The sequence below is a fragment of the Papilio machaon genome, chromosome 9, assembly GCF_912999745.1.
Source record: "Papilio machaon chromosome 9, ilPapMach1.1, whole genome shotgun sequence".
NCBI lineage: Eukaryota > Metazoa > Arthropoda > Insecta > Lepidoptera > Papilionidae > Papilio > Papilio machaon.
The window spans coordinates 3,915,324-3,929,246 of NC_059994.1; the positions used below are offsets into that span (position 1 = coordinate 3,915,324).

General features: G+C 31.8%; 1 protein-coding gene across 1 annotated transcript in view; it reads right to left on the reverse strand.

The window, feature by feature from the left end:
• Window positions 1-5,375: 5,375 nt before the first annotated feature.
• LOC106718355 (lachesin) overlaps window positions 5,376-13,923 on the reverse strand; it is a 34,922-nt gene continuing 26,374 nt past the window's right edge. Inside the window, exons 5-9 of the mRNA XM_014512428.2 lie at window positions 9,923-10,112; window positions 7,434-7,565; window positions 6,825-6,953; window positions 5,996-6,166; window positions 5,376-5,791 (exon numbers count right to left, since the gene is read on the reverse strand). Coding sequence (XP_014367914.2) covers window positions 5,421-5,791; window positions 5,996-6,166; window positions 6,825-6,953; window positions 7,434-7,565; window positions 9,923-10,112 — 993 coding nt within the window. The 3' untranslated portion in view covers window positions 5,376-5,420. The remainder of the gene's footprint in view (window positions 5,792-5,995; window positions 6,167-6,824; window positions 6,954-7,433; window positions 7,566-9,922; window positions 10,113-13,923) is intronic.

Sequence of the window (13,923 nt, forward strand, 5' to 3'; positions counted from 1 at the left end):
GATAAACTGAGTTCAATGATTCGCTTCGTCATCGTCTGCCAAATAGACGAAGCACAATAAATGTTTATTGTCCTCAAATAACTCAAGTGAGAAACGGTATAAAGAGAAAAGAATGGAGCTTTCGGAAGGGACCATGACAAAAGCGATCCTTCTTCGGACCACCAGCCGTGACGGCGCTTACATTAAGGTTATCGTCATCCGCCAAACCGAACACAAAGCCGCAAAGAGTTATGTGATTCATGGTTCCGACTCACCATTATCGTAACCTAATTGTTTACCGTGATATATTTTATTGAAGAAAAGTTTAGAAACATTTTTAGTTCTATATTTATTTCTGCGTTCATAATAAATTAGCATAAAATTAAATCCAACTTTAAAAATAGTCGGTTCCATAAAAGCTATCACTGGTAAAATGCAAAATTGTCTCCTTTCGCTTCACTGCTTTATCGATATAGGTTTTGATTGACACATTTTCAATTGTTCAAAATGACTTTTTGCTTTATATAGATTATTATCAAGTTTAAGTAAACCAAAACTGCTAGAGTTAAATTACCGCGATTCAAATTATAATGGGAAATAATTACGTGTTATTTACATATAATAATGTTTAATTGATTTACCTTAATCTTTTGAATTAATGTGCAAAAAGTGTTTAAATATATCAAAGATGCTAAAACCACGTATAAAAGTCCGAGACAAATCGAGGTCGCGGAAACCGCCTTATCTCGAGAGCGTCGCATTTCTCCCGGGATGAAACATTATCGGGCTCTTGTAACTGCTCGGATCGATTTTCTGCAACTTTCTATAATTTGATATTAAATATTTTATTCTAAATTACAATTCACATGCATATTAATCACTTTAACAGTAATATTACAACTGAGGTTAGTTAATTTTAGAAATCAAGCGTGAAAACGCCATTCACATTTGGAGTTTGGATTTTTTGAAAAATAGGTAGGCGGTCTACATAACAGACATATCACAGTCGCAGCTATTTAAAACTTCGTTTATCATTGCAAGTGAAAATTCACACCCTTTTTTGTAACTTTTATTTGACACGATCCTGAAACATCTTTCTCACTTCTGCACATTATATAACATACATGTATGTAAGCTCGCAGATTATGGTAATGACAAGGTTTCTTACATTAAATAATATTCCATACTTATAAACTTTAATCACTAGGGATCTGTACGACAATAAATTAAAAAGCGTTTCTTATTTAAATTTTATAACGTAGCCTTTAATAAGCGAAGGTAATGTAAAGAGAACCACTAATAGCGGCATCTCATTTTTCTAAGTTAACCGAGTATTCCTACGTACAGCGTATATTGCAATAAATTTTCATATCGTCGAGGTGAAGCAATATTACGTAGTAAGTGTATTATATTTCATGTCTGCGGCCACGCCACCACCTACCTATCCAATAGCAGTAATTTTGCATTTCCATTGCATTCAACGGCAAAATGCCGATGGAATGAATAACAGCATAAAGCACTCGTAGCAAAATTGTGCTTATAATTTGCGAATACGACTTTAAGCACGTACTATTTAGGTTACTAAATAAACAACCTATAAGCTTTAACATAAGCATGTGAATTTATCTTGGAGTGAAGATGAATTTAGTAAATTGACGCAAAACTGTCTTTTTAGATTATTCTAGATTGACAACTTGTTTCAGACATTGTTTATAATAACATCATCTCCTATTATATTTCTTAAACAAGAAAAAATCAGTTAGCAAAATCGTTAAAAATTCGCATACTTAATTGAATTACATACATAAGTGTGATATTTAATTCATACAACCAATTGAAATTTCATTTGGAGGTATTTTATTCACTTTATATTTTTTTAATTACCAGCAAAGAGAAATGGTCATAAGAACTTAATAAGGTAGTAGGATTAATAATTGTTAGCGAAGTAAATCTCACGAGTCGCAACTCCGAGTCAGTAAACAGTGTGGGATGATTCCCCTCATTTTAATATGAAGCAACGACTTAGGAATGGGTTTAATCTAAGGGTGCATTTGTTAATCATATTTGTACTATACTCACAGAGAACAAACATTTTAAAATTGTTGTAGGTATTTTGACAAAATCTACTGTAAACTTTTTTAACCAATTTAAAAAAAAAAGAATAAGTTATTAAGTAGCTTTTATGAATCTAAATATATTTGGTTAAAGTTTTCACGGGAAAAATGCATTTACTGTTAGATATCGGCTTATCGCTGTCAAGGCTAGTTTAACTTTTTAATTCGGATAAACGTTCTCATTTTTAAATTCTGATTCCACGTTATAATATTGTTAGATATTTGATGCAAGAGTATTTTAAAAGAAATAAATTAACAGCGAAATAGTGAATTTAACTCTACTTCTAAATAATCCTCGCAATAGGATAAACTCAAACCGAACGTAAACAAACAAAAATGTCAGACGTTCCGCAATGACGGATGGAAAGAGACTGCTTCGAGCAGCAGCGCATGCTTCCTTATAAACCCTTTTGTGAGACTACCCTCAACAGTCCTAACACCTAACATTTGTGAGACTACCCTCAACACTCCTAACACCTAACATTTGTGAGACTACCCTCAACAGTCCTAACACCTAACATTTGTGAGACTACCCTCAACAGTCCTAACACCTAACAATATTAATATAGAAAACTTACTGCGACATTCTAAAATATTGAGAGATTGCATTTCTAGCTAAGAGAATACATATTTTATTCTACGACGTTAGTTTAACAAACGGAAACTAACTTGAATTTTGCCATACAAAGAAAGTATGGAATATAATATATTACTAATTAATTAAAGCTTTGATGAGAATTTCAGTCAAGACCGTAGTCATCTGTTCCCAGGTTTAAAAGGATCTACATGAATGTGGTTGAAATAACATGAGAATTGACATACAAAAAATTTATATATGGTTTTGCGATTAAAATCACATTTAAAAGTATTTATAATTAATGCCCTAAGCCGTTGTAACTCGAAGTCTTGAGAAATGTTAATTTTCTTTCCACTTCAACATCCGCTTTTCTAGCCGTTCAGTTAAGTAGAGCGCGAGCTTTCGAAAACTGCACTCTATAATACGCGAGATTACAAATATCTTGCAGCCCGATTGAGTATGTTAAAAATGATTGCCAGAATATTGATGTCGAAAATCTCTTACCGCGCTGCCAGATGTTCGTTGAAAATTACTTTTAAATAAAGCCACTCAACTTGTCGAGTATTCGATAGACCAACGATGCGTGAGAGATACTATTCATACGCATCTTTATAATTTTTTAATAATTTTTTTACATACTCCTAATCTGGTTGGTTTTATTTTACATCATTTTTAGACACGTTTGTTTTTCTTAATTGTGTCATCTCACCTAATTTCCTAATTTAATTTTTACCATCAGATGACTTACATAATTTTTGCTGCCTCATCGATAATGATCGCTGTCTTAAAAGGTAATTTTCAAAACGTCTTGGTTCATATTATAGAATAGATAGTAAAAAGGTTTGATAAACGGACCTGTTTACTCCTATACATATCTAGGGTCTAGTACCTACGAGTATATTGGTGATGCGAATAAATACTTACTTTATTTTGAGTCACACGAAGTCTGTCTTTATCGTATTTTTGATACATTATTTTTTGCATGATTACAGCACGGTTTCAAAAATTTAATTTAAGGAGTTTTTAGGAAAGGATTCGTAAGGTTTCTATTAACGAGTTATTAGTAAAAGAATATGTAATGCCCAATAAATATTGTGCATAGTTCCTCATTTTGGAGTAACATGTCTTTTACTAAATTTTATACACTTCTTTCTATTACTTTCGATTTTGGTGTAAATTATTTTGTATAAGAAACATGCATTTTGTTTATCTTAATTATGTAATAAATCTAAAACTACTCCAAAGCGGAATGTAAAATAGATCGAGGCGGTTTATTGCAGGTTTTTTATTTTAAAATATCATAAAATGATATCAACATCTTAAGAGTAACATTGATAAATAGAACAAATACATGCTATTAAATTGTATCAACTTCATACTAAAAATATTTACATACACTACTATTGTTAAAAATTATTGTCCTTTATAAGTTATATTTTATTATCATAGTTTAATAATGTATTACTTGCTTACAATAAAAATAATTAATACAAAAGCAGGAAAATTATAATTACTACTACTAACAATCCTCATTTTATTTTTCATAATAATTATAATTATAATCCAATTTATAACAGCAAATTAAATAATAAAGCATATCAAATAAATATACATACTGTTACAATACATAGATGAATTACATAACTACAATTTAATTTATGTCAATTGTTTGATAAAAATGGTATGGATACAGTACCTTATATATAAATACGACTATTTCACTATAAATTCTTTTCTTCCCTTAATAAATAAGTACGTATTATCTACAATGTATTTGAAGTCCAAAAAAAACTCCTTTCGTTTGCTACTTTTTTTTATAATACGAGTATAAGCCGAATACATAAGTTTACAACTATCCGGAAGACAAATTTATTATAATATACTTTAAAATTTACAGTCGATCCAAATATAAGTAGTTTTATAGTTTTGAATATTCTTCAATCGATAATTTATTGAAATAGAAACTTTTTGTGATACATAATTAATATAAGTTATTGTCAATTCTTAATTAAATTATTACATGTCTCAATACAAGGACAATGAAAATATTTCTCAAATGCGCACAAATATCCTTATTTTTCGCGCCTAAAACTAATATCTAAAATTCCATTATTATGTATATAATAAAAATTAACAGCTTATATAAAGTATATCATATATTTATTACATAGTAAATGTTATTGTCATTTCTATTTACTTTTTTTAAACTGGCTGATTTTATTGTTCCTTTAATCACGTATAAATATTTAAAATATCAAATTAATATTAATATACAGTATAAATAGTAAATTAACATCATATGACTCCAGAAAATATAATAAATCAATTATTTAAATATTTTTTTTTTTCAACAATATTGAACATAACAATAATTTTGTTACTCTTTTACATTAAAAACTTAAATTTTATAAAAACTTACAGCCTTGTAAAAAATCTTATCAAAACCGGAATGATATGGCAATAATGATATATTTATTAGTTCATGATAAACTTTCATCATGAAATTCAAGTCAATTATTGTCTTTTATTTTCATATATTATTGTCTTATTTGACTTAAAATTATTCTTAAGCTGAAGTCTAGCTTCGTAACTTCGAACTTTAATAAATGCACGTAACATTTCAACATTAAAACGTATTTAAAAATTGTTTACAACAATCTCAAAATATTATCACTTACGATCTAAAAAAAATTTCAACAGCCATTTTTATATCACTACCTAAACTGCTACATCACGATGTATTATATTATTTATATAACAACGTGAACTGCCCAGTAGGTAATGAAGATTATAAGAGGGGGTGTAGAGAAAGGGCTTCTGTTGTAGACAACGAAGTGACGTGGTGGGCCGGAGGGTCGAACTTTTTGTCTCTCCGGACGCTGTGCGTATTCATTATGTGAATTGTTAGCCCCATATGTATTTATGTTGTAAAAGTTGAGGGCATTGTTGAGCTCGGCTTGACGTAGGTCAGCATCTAAAGCGTTGTGATTGGTGCGATCAGGTTGCTTCTTGAGATGTTTCTTCGGTGGTCGTGTCGTGGTTGTTGTGGTAGGACGAGGTGTGGTCGTTGTAGTTGTTGTTGTTGTGGTGGTTGTAGTAGTTGTAGTCTTCTGCGGTGTTTCTGTTGAATAAAAAAAACATTCGTTAAAACAAAAATTAGTGATCCACGCTTTAAGATTTTTTAATATTTGTTTTATATTTTTGTTTTTAAAAGATCAGTTTTAGTAAGCTTGTTTGTAGTTTGTTAAAATATGATTTAACTACTTAAAATAACTACTATTTTAAAGTAATAGGTAAATGCTTCTTAATTATAATAAATTAGTACCTTTTAGATTTATCGTGCCCTCCACTTTTCCATATCCATTGATCGCTGCACACGTGTATTCACCGAAGTCCATCTTCTTTAGGCGCGTAATGGTCAAGTTCGTTCGTATTCCGTATTCACTGACGACTTCCTCGGATATTATATATTTAGAGCTATTAAGTAACTTTCCACCTATGGTCAAGAAAAAATAATAATTTTAGCACATTACTTATAACACCCGAAGTATAGTAAAAGTAATAAAAAATAATTCACGTTTAAAATTATATTGTCTTTGTTATTTAAATAGTGATTAATTGTAGGCCTTCAAAAAAACTTCCTTAGTAATCTTTAACCTTAAAATTTAGTAATTATAAAAGATTATTTAACATAACATTGGAATAAAATGACTCTTTAAATTGTACTGTTTGAGTCGAGTCCTGAAGATCTTGTTCAACCTTTAAGTGTCAATATTTGTGTCACGAAACTCGAGCAAGCTCTTCACGTACGAAGAACGAAAATAAACATATAACAATTCAATTTGCTTAATTCTCATTTCACGTGTTCACTGATTCTAAATTTAACTCGAGTGAATGTAAAATGTAATTTAATTTGTACATCGATTATTTTTAAAATACAATTTCGTGATTATATAAAAATATTAAACGTTAGTTAATAACTTTACTCTTTTTGTTTACAGTGTAGAACTGACTAGTCCCGAATGACAGGAGGATTTCACGAGACACAGTAATTACGAGACGACAACGAATTTTAGTACAGTGCAGTGGAAAAACCTACGGTTACATACTATACCAGAACATTCACACTAACAACACCATACATTTGAACATACCAGATTGTGATTTTCCTTTCTGCCATGTCGTGAGTGCCCTGGGCGAAGCCTCTACATAGCATTGCAATGTGACTTGCATATCCGTTGCTCGCAGCACCACGGGACTGGCCACACGGATCACAGGCGGAACTATTTAAACACAACGTTATAAAACCTTTATATTTTATTTTAATCTTTAAAGTTGTATCTATTTCCGGAAGGGAAAATATTCTCTTTCTGTATCCCTCCCCTTCTCAGTCGATCAAAGGTAGACAACCCATCTGCAATCACGGATGTACATGCTTGCCCGTTTGCTCCGATATGTTCGTATATAAAAAAATTCTTAGGAAAGATTGTGCCACACTTGTTACTAATTTTACATTATCGAGTAATGCAAACAAATGTTAAAGTAAAATCTGTAGGCGTGTATTTATAAACTAAACGCAAAACCAACCAACCAACTTCTTAAATAATTGTAAACCTTTAATTAATGGACAATGAAATGTTTGCTAAACTGACTGCAAACTTTGGATAATTGTAGATGCACGTCAAGAAGAAGAAATGATCCATTTAAACAAAAATAACATCCAAATAATTACTCTATATAGAAACCCAATATATGTTACTTACATAGAACTGTAACTTCGTATCGTCGACTTTTAGTTGGAGGAATACCATTAGCGGCGATGCATAAATACGTGCCCATATCCTCTCGACGTAGACCCTTAAGCACTAGCGTAGACCCAACGTAGCTGTATACCACTACATTATATAAAAATATTAAATTAATAAACATAACATTTATTAATTTCTACGATACTAAATCCAAAAGTAACTAGCCTCATGTATTTCTATGTCTACAAAAAAATGACTTTTAAATTCATCTTAACTCATTATATACATTAAATTGTTTAAACTTCCGTGAGACATATTAATTAATTAATTAAGAATGGCTTAACTCACGTGTGATCGTCCGGTGACGGCACGACTAGTTTCGGATCCGTTGGGGGTCCATCTTCAGGGCGAGTGTTTATTTTGAGGACTTCGCGTCTTATTACACGTGAGTTAAGCCGTTCTTAATTAAGTAATCATTATATACATATTGATATTTACCTACTTAATTAACTGCGCTGCTAATCTTGAAGCAGTTTAATCAAAACATTGCGAAGGCAATTGTGAGTTTAATGGTTTGCTGTCAAATTAAATTTAAATGGTAGCAATTTATAACTTTATTATAGCACACGACCCCCCCGGAATCCTAAATCTCGGTCGCTCGCATAAAACACAGCTACTACCTACTGCGAGTACTTACCGCGTATTATATATAGTAAGCGGCCTCTTGTATGAAATTGTATTTTGTTAACGGGTTATAAAGTCGGAGTGCGACAGGCCGTTGCCAACTTGTTAAACCAGACGACACATTCAGACCAGAAATCCGGCTTTGTTATCGTTTGTAAACTTTTTCTGGTTAATTACGTTGGGATCGTTCCCAATGCGTGGATATGTGGCTAGGGGCTTGACTATCTAGATTTTATGCTTAATTCCTATTTTATTTAAATTTCTGTTGACCCTACTAAAGTTTTAATACGTGGAAATTTTTACTCTCATTTCTTATTATTACCAAGACTAATACGAGTCAGTAATTTCGTAGAAAAGCGAAATATATCGGAATGTAGCATATTAGAGTTTGGAATATATGTACTGGACTTCTATAACAAAGAAAACTTCCAATGAAAGAGTTTCTTTGTACACGCTGTATTCACACTCTTCATAACTTCCCGATTACTAGACTTTGCTTCACATATATATCACAAAAAAAATTTGTTACTCATAACGTAGATTTTCAAATGATATGATGAACCTCATAACATATTTACATAATAATCCATCGCATTGTATTTCGTACCAGGTTCATTTTATTATCTAAATTAAAAGATTAAAACAAAAAGAGGTCAAATACGCCTCGCATTATTTTAAAAGGTTTCTCAATAGTTATGCAAATGCCATTTTGTACCTAATTGTATATTCACTAAGTTTTATTTTAGATTAAACGTTGTCTGGTAAAATACAAACACACGTGTGTTTAAATGACTAGTTACGTAGTCGTTTAAACCTCCCACCTCCTCTATTCGCAAAGGGTATCTCGACCAAACAATAAAAGGTAGCAATCTTGTAGAGCCGATTTTCCATTAGTTGTTCATTTAATTTCCTGACCGAAATCCGGATTGCTTCATTTTGTTAAAGCAGTAATTGGGTTCTTAAGAATTTTTTCAACGGAAATGAATTTCGGTTGTTTGAAGACTTGGTAAATTAAAAATTTTGACTGAAAGTTTTATCTGAAAAATCTGCTAAAATGTACAAAAGATGTGCGCTTAAGTGTGACTTGAAAGCGACTTGTATAAAATACATGAGATCATTAAACGGTACATTAATCAACACTAACAAATGTCGAATAAAGTGTACAATATACCATACGAATGAAATATAATTACTTTGCAAACCTTTACTCTGCGCACTTCATTTTCTATTCAGCGAGCGTAATTTGACTAAGATCGCGGGAAATTTATTTTGTATTTTCAGTACTCTTTCCAATATCTTGAGGCAATATCCTAATAAATCCCATAAAACTCCAATGTTTTAACCGCGCGGGCACCTGCGCCCCGCTCTGGGCGGCTTTGAATGTAAAATTAGTCTTGTTTCTTTTTACCACTTAGTGGAGTCTCTTCGTTGTGAATGGATTTCAAAGGAAAATTGACGTCTTTATCCCCTTTTTACGATGCACATCAGTTATTTTATATCTAAATGGATGAAGGCTTTATCAATTAATTGATATGCTTGAATTGAAATAGTCTGTTTTATTTATCGCTTAGTTTCGTGTATCTAAAGTATTTTGAGACACTTATAATTATTGGTATTTGATACTGAATTGATATTGTTTTAAACTTTGGATTCGTGATTTTGAGTTATAATAACAATGACTTTTCATTATAATATTCTCTTTTGTAACCTTTAAATTTAATTTAGCTTTTTAAAAATCGCATGATAAACTATGCCTAGATAAAGATTTATGTTTCCTGGAAATAACCTTACGCGAATTAATAGCAATTGCTAATACTAACCTTTGTTTTCTTTGCCATCTTCATCGCGGAATACGATGTTCCGACCTTCGTTCCTTTTCCACGAGACGGTGGGGTCAGGCACTCCAGTGGCGGTGCATCGTAATGCCACACTACCGCCCTCTGGAGCACTGGCCGCGGAACCGTCGTCGTCCGCGATGTCTGGCGGTATCACCACAGACAAGTGACCCATCTAAAAGTAAAACATCATGTTATTTCAATGCACATATGACAGAACTCACCAAGATGATGACTTGAGCATGATTCAAACAACATTCTCAAACTGCTGTTTTTTTATTAAACACCTAATTTCATTGAATAAATTAAAAAAGTCTGTTTCAGTAATTGCAATCATTAACAATTAAGCCAATTAAGGTTTATAGAAGCTGGTCTACCAACAAGGATAGGAAGATGTTGATGAGAATCGTCCACATTTGTAATGAGAAATCAAATGGTCTGTAATCAATTATGAACTCAGTGACCCGCTAAATGTTTAAATGCAGTAGAAGCCACGAATGACTCGATTTCGATTCGAATCAAAGACATTAGGTCGTTACTGCACGTCACAATGGCGTTAGACAAAGGAAAACATTCTCGTTTAAGCATCCGACCGCCTCGCAATGGCTAACTTTGCTTTTAACGGTGGCTATTTTATTGCAATCAACATCTTTAAAATAATTACCTCTACTTTAAAGACCCTTTTACTTTTTTAAAGTCCTTCTTCAGAAGTCAGTTAAGAGATAAAGGTTGATAGGTTTTAGTATTTAAATTAGAACACAAGCGCATTTAGAAATGATCTGCTCAAATCAATATTTATTTATAATACACGTTAGCTTTGGGATTAGAACAAAGTCCCACAAAACTATATTAAATAATTCGAAAAAGGATAGTAGAGTAGTAGAGAAGACAGTAGGATAAAAAAGAATTATAAATGCGGTTAAGTTTATGTGTTTTGATTCATGTTTATAAAATACTGCTCATCTAATTAAGTAACGGTGACTCGAAGTGGGCCTATGCTCATCTTTACATTTAAAACTCGGGAATTTCAGTAATTAAACTTTAAAGGCAAATGTAAACCTCTGAGTTTCATTGCATAGTACACAATAGAGCGACTTTGACAAAATTCCAAGTGCGCTCTGCGCTACGTCCACTGAGCCCCTTCCAGAATTTATAACAGTATTCATCTCTGTATAGTCCCTATAGTTTCTAGATAACTTGAAATGTCTAGATTTTCAAAATTATATCTATATATATAAAAGAAAGTTGTGTTAGTTACACCATTTATAACTCAAGAACGGCTGAATCGATTTGACTGAAAATTGGTGGGCAGGTAGCTTAGAACCAGGAAACGGACATAGGATCATTTTTACCCCGTTTTCTACTTTATATTCCGCGCGGACGGAGTCGCGGGTAAAAGCTAGTTTGGAATAAAAATTGGAAAAAATAAATGAAATAGGTTATCAATTTCTAGCACTACTAAAAAAATATAAAACACATATAAACTATTAATATTTAACACAAGGAAGCATAAATTGACATCAAAAAATATATAACCGAGTTATATGCATAATGTTCCCTGGAAAAGGCTCACGAGTTCTAATTTATCTATCATGTTTTAAGAATTAGTCGCAAACTATTTATAAATACGAAAAAAATGACGGTAATAAAGTTATGTGAGTTGCAGGGTAGCATTTTTGCACATCAGTGAGCCAGCTTTGACAACATTCCTCGCGAGCGCGATGATTATTCGCTGTGTCAGATTCCCTCGAGGAATTATGCTAAAGTTATAATTTCGACGTGGAAACCTAACAGAGTATTTTATTAATGTCATAGGAAGCTCCATAGTTCAGAACATCTGGACAAATAGTAAGGCTATATTCGAGATACATAAACGGAATGACTGTCCACTTGCGAATCATATTGTTATCGTTTTTTTTTTTTTGTTTTCTAAAGACAGTAAGAGGGATGCCGAATATTTTTGTACATGTTTTAGTCATTTGAATCCACTGTAACTTAATCAGGCCGCATACATATTATTCGATGTGACTTGCAAAAATGACTATCATCGGCACTTCAGCACTCCAGATCGATCTACCATCGTTCAAAAATTGAATCACATTAGTTTCTTATGAGATTAGTAAAACAGAATATCTAATACTCGTATAACAGAGTTTGCAATATCAACAGGTAAGTGAGTCATTTGTTTCCTCTGTTGAAACATTACTCTCGAGTCAGGTCATGACGTGAAATGTAAGTTGCGACGTGAGCTGGGACACGGAACGCGACGTAGACGTTCAAAAATGTTCACGTTCATTTATATACTCGTACATATCATTCTGATCCTCGAGTTGCAACGTAACATTTGTTAAAAACATTATTCAAATTTCTACCGGGAATTTAAGCTTATTCATAACTTGGTGAATTTATAATCCTGTTGAAGTATTTATTTAATAGAATGGTATTAACTGCGGAAAATTATCAAAATACGTTATTTCAGATCTGAGTTTAACGATGATTTTCCTATAACATAAGTAGCTGAATTTATTTATTTAGTTTAATATTTAAATTATTTTTCGGTTTTAAAAGAGCGTTTCAATAAGTATTCTTTTTTCAAAGCTCTTTAAAATTTTTAAGTACATATTTATTTTGGTATATTTTTTTGAAAGCAACTTGTTTAATACGTTAAAAATACTATACAAAAATTGCAGTAAGTGATAAAACGTGCATAAATTTCCATTCAAAACGAGCAATAACATCGATTTGAACGTATTAGACCGATGTACGTATATGCTTTTTCCCGGCTTTGGCGATTCATTCATAGCAGTGCATACCACCGGCCAATTATTTAGAGGTCGATTCATCTGACGGAGCGTCGTGATGGATCACTGCCCACTGTGTGTTGTATGCTTTAGTAAAAACTCCCTTCCTCCCTCGTAACCCTGTATATTTTTTCGCATAAAATATTGCTTATACTTTTTTACAACATTCTAATTCGTAATTTAATAAGCTTTTTTATCTTCGTTTTAACACCAATTAAAAGCTTAAAGCTATTCACTTTTGAAGTCAAAAACAAAGCTTTCTCTTTATATATCCTGCTAATATCTATCTAATAATATCTGCTTTGTCTACCTCTAGTCTCTAGTCTAATATAAAAAGTTATATTAATAGTAATTTAATGCTGGCTTCTTATAAATATACTTCAATCTCAAAAACTTAAATAAAAAGCACGAAATAATTCAACTTTATACAAAAATTTCTTAACTAAAATATAAGTTAGAATATTTTATACCCAAAGTTTCTTGTAAGTTATAATATTTAGCTATTTCATGAGCGCTTTATATCTTAAGACGTAAGCATATTTCCCTAAGTTAAGATAAACGAAGGAAGAATGTTAAAGCGCTAAAGAGCTTAATTCTTGGCACCGTAAACACATTCTACTACACATTGTTGTCTACTGTCGGCGTAGCTGAATGCTACGGTAAACATTTTGCAGCGACATCTTCGTGGAATTTTCTGGCTCAAAGGTACCTGTTCCCAGGTTGTAAAATGTGAATCCCGTAGTATAATAATGTCATTATAATTATTCCTCTTTGTTATGGATACTAGACATGACTTGCATTATGTTTGTAATAACATTCATAGCTCCCCAAAATTCTTAACAAGAGGATATATTGTTCTCACAGTAAACTAACTTCATTAAGTTGAAGATATTTTTTTACGATCTGTTTCACTATAATTGACACAAAGACTTTTAAATACATTAGCACCGTAATATCGATATGAACCAAGGTCGTTAAGAACGCGGAATTTATATTTGCAATTTTTTTATTTCTTTAAGCGCACTTCAATTTGTAATCCTGTTTCTGAGCCCAATTTATCTTATTAGAGAAGTCTAGATGAAGTTATAATATCTTGTTAGAACCTTTTTTCGGTATTATATATGTGAAAGATATTTTCTAAGTCGTGTTTGGTGTAGAACGATAGTCCTACCCATGTCATCTTTG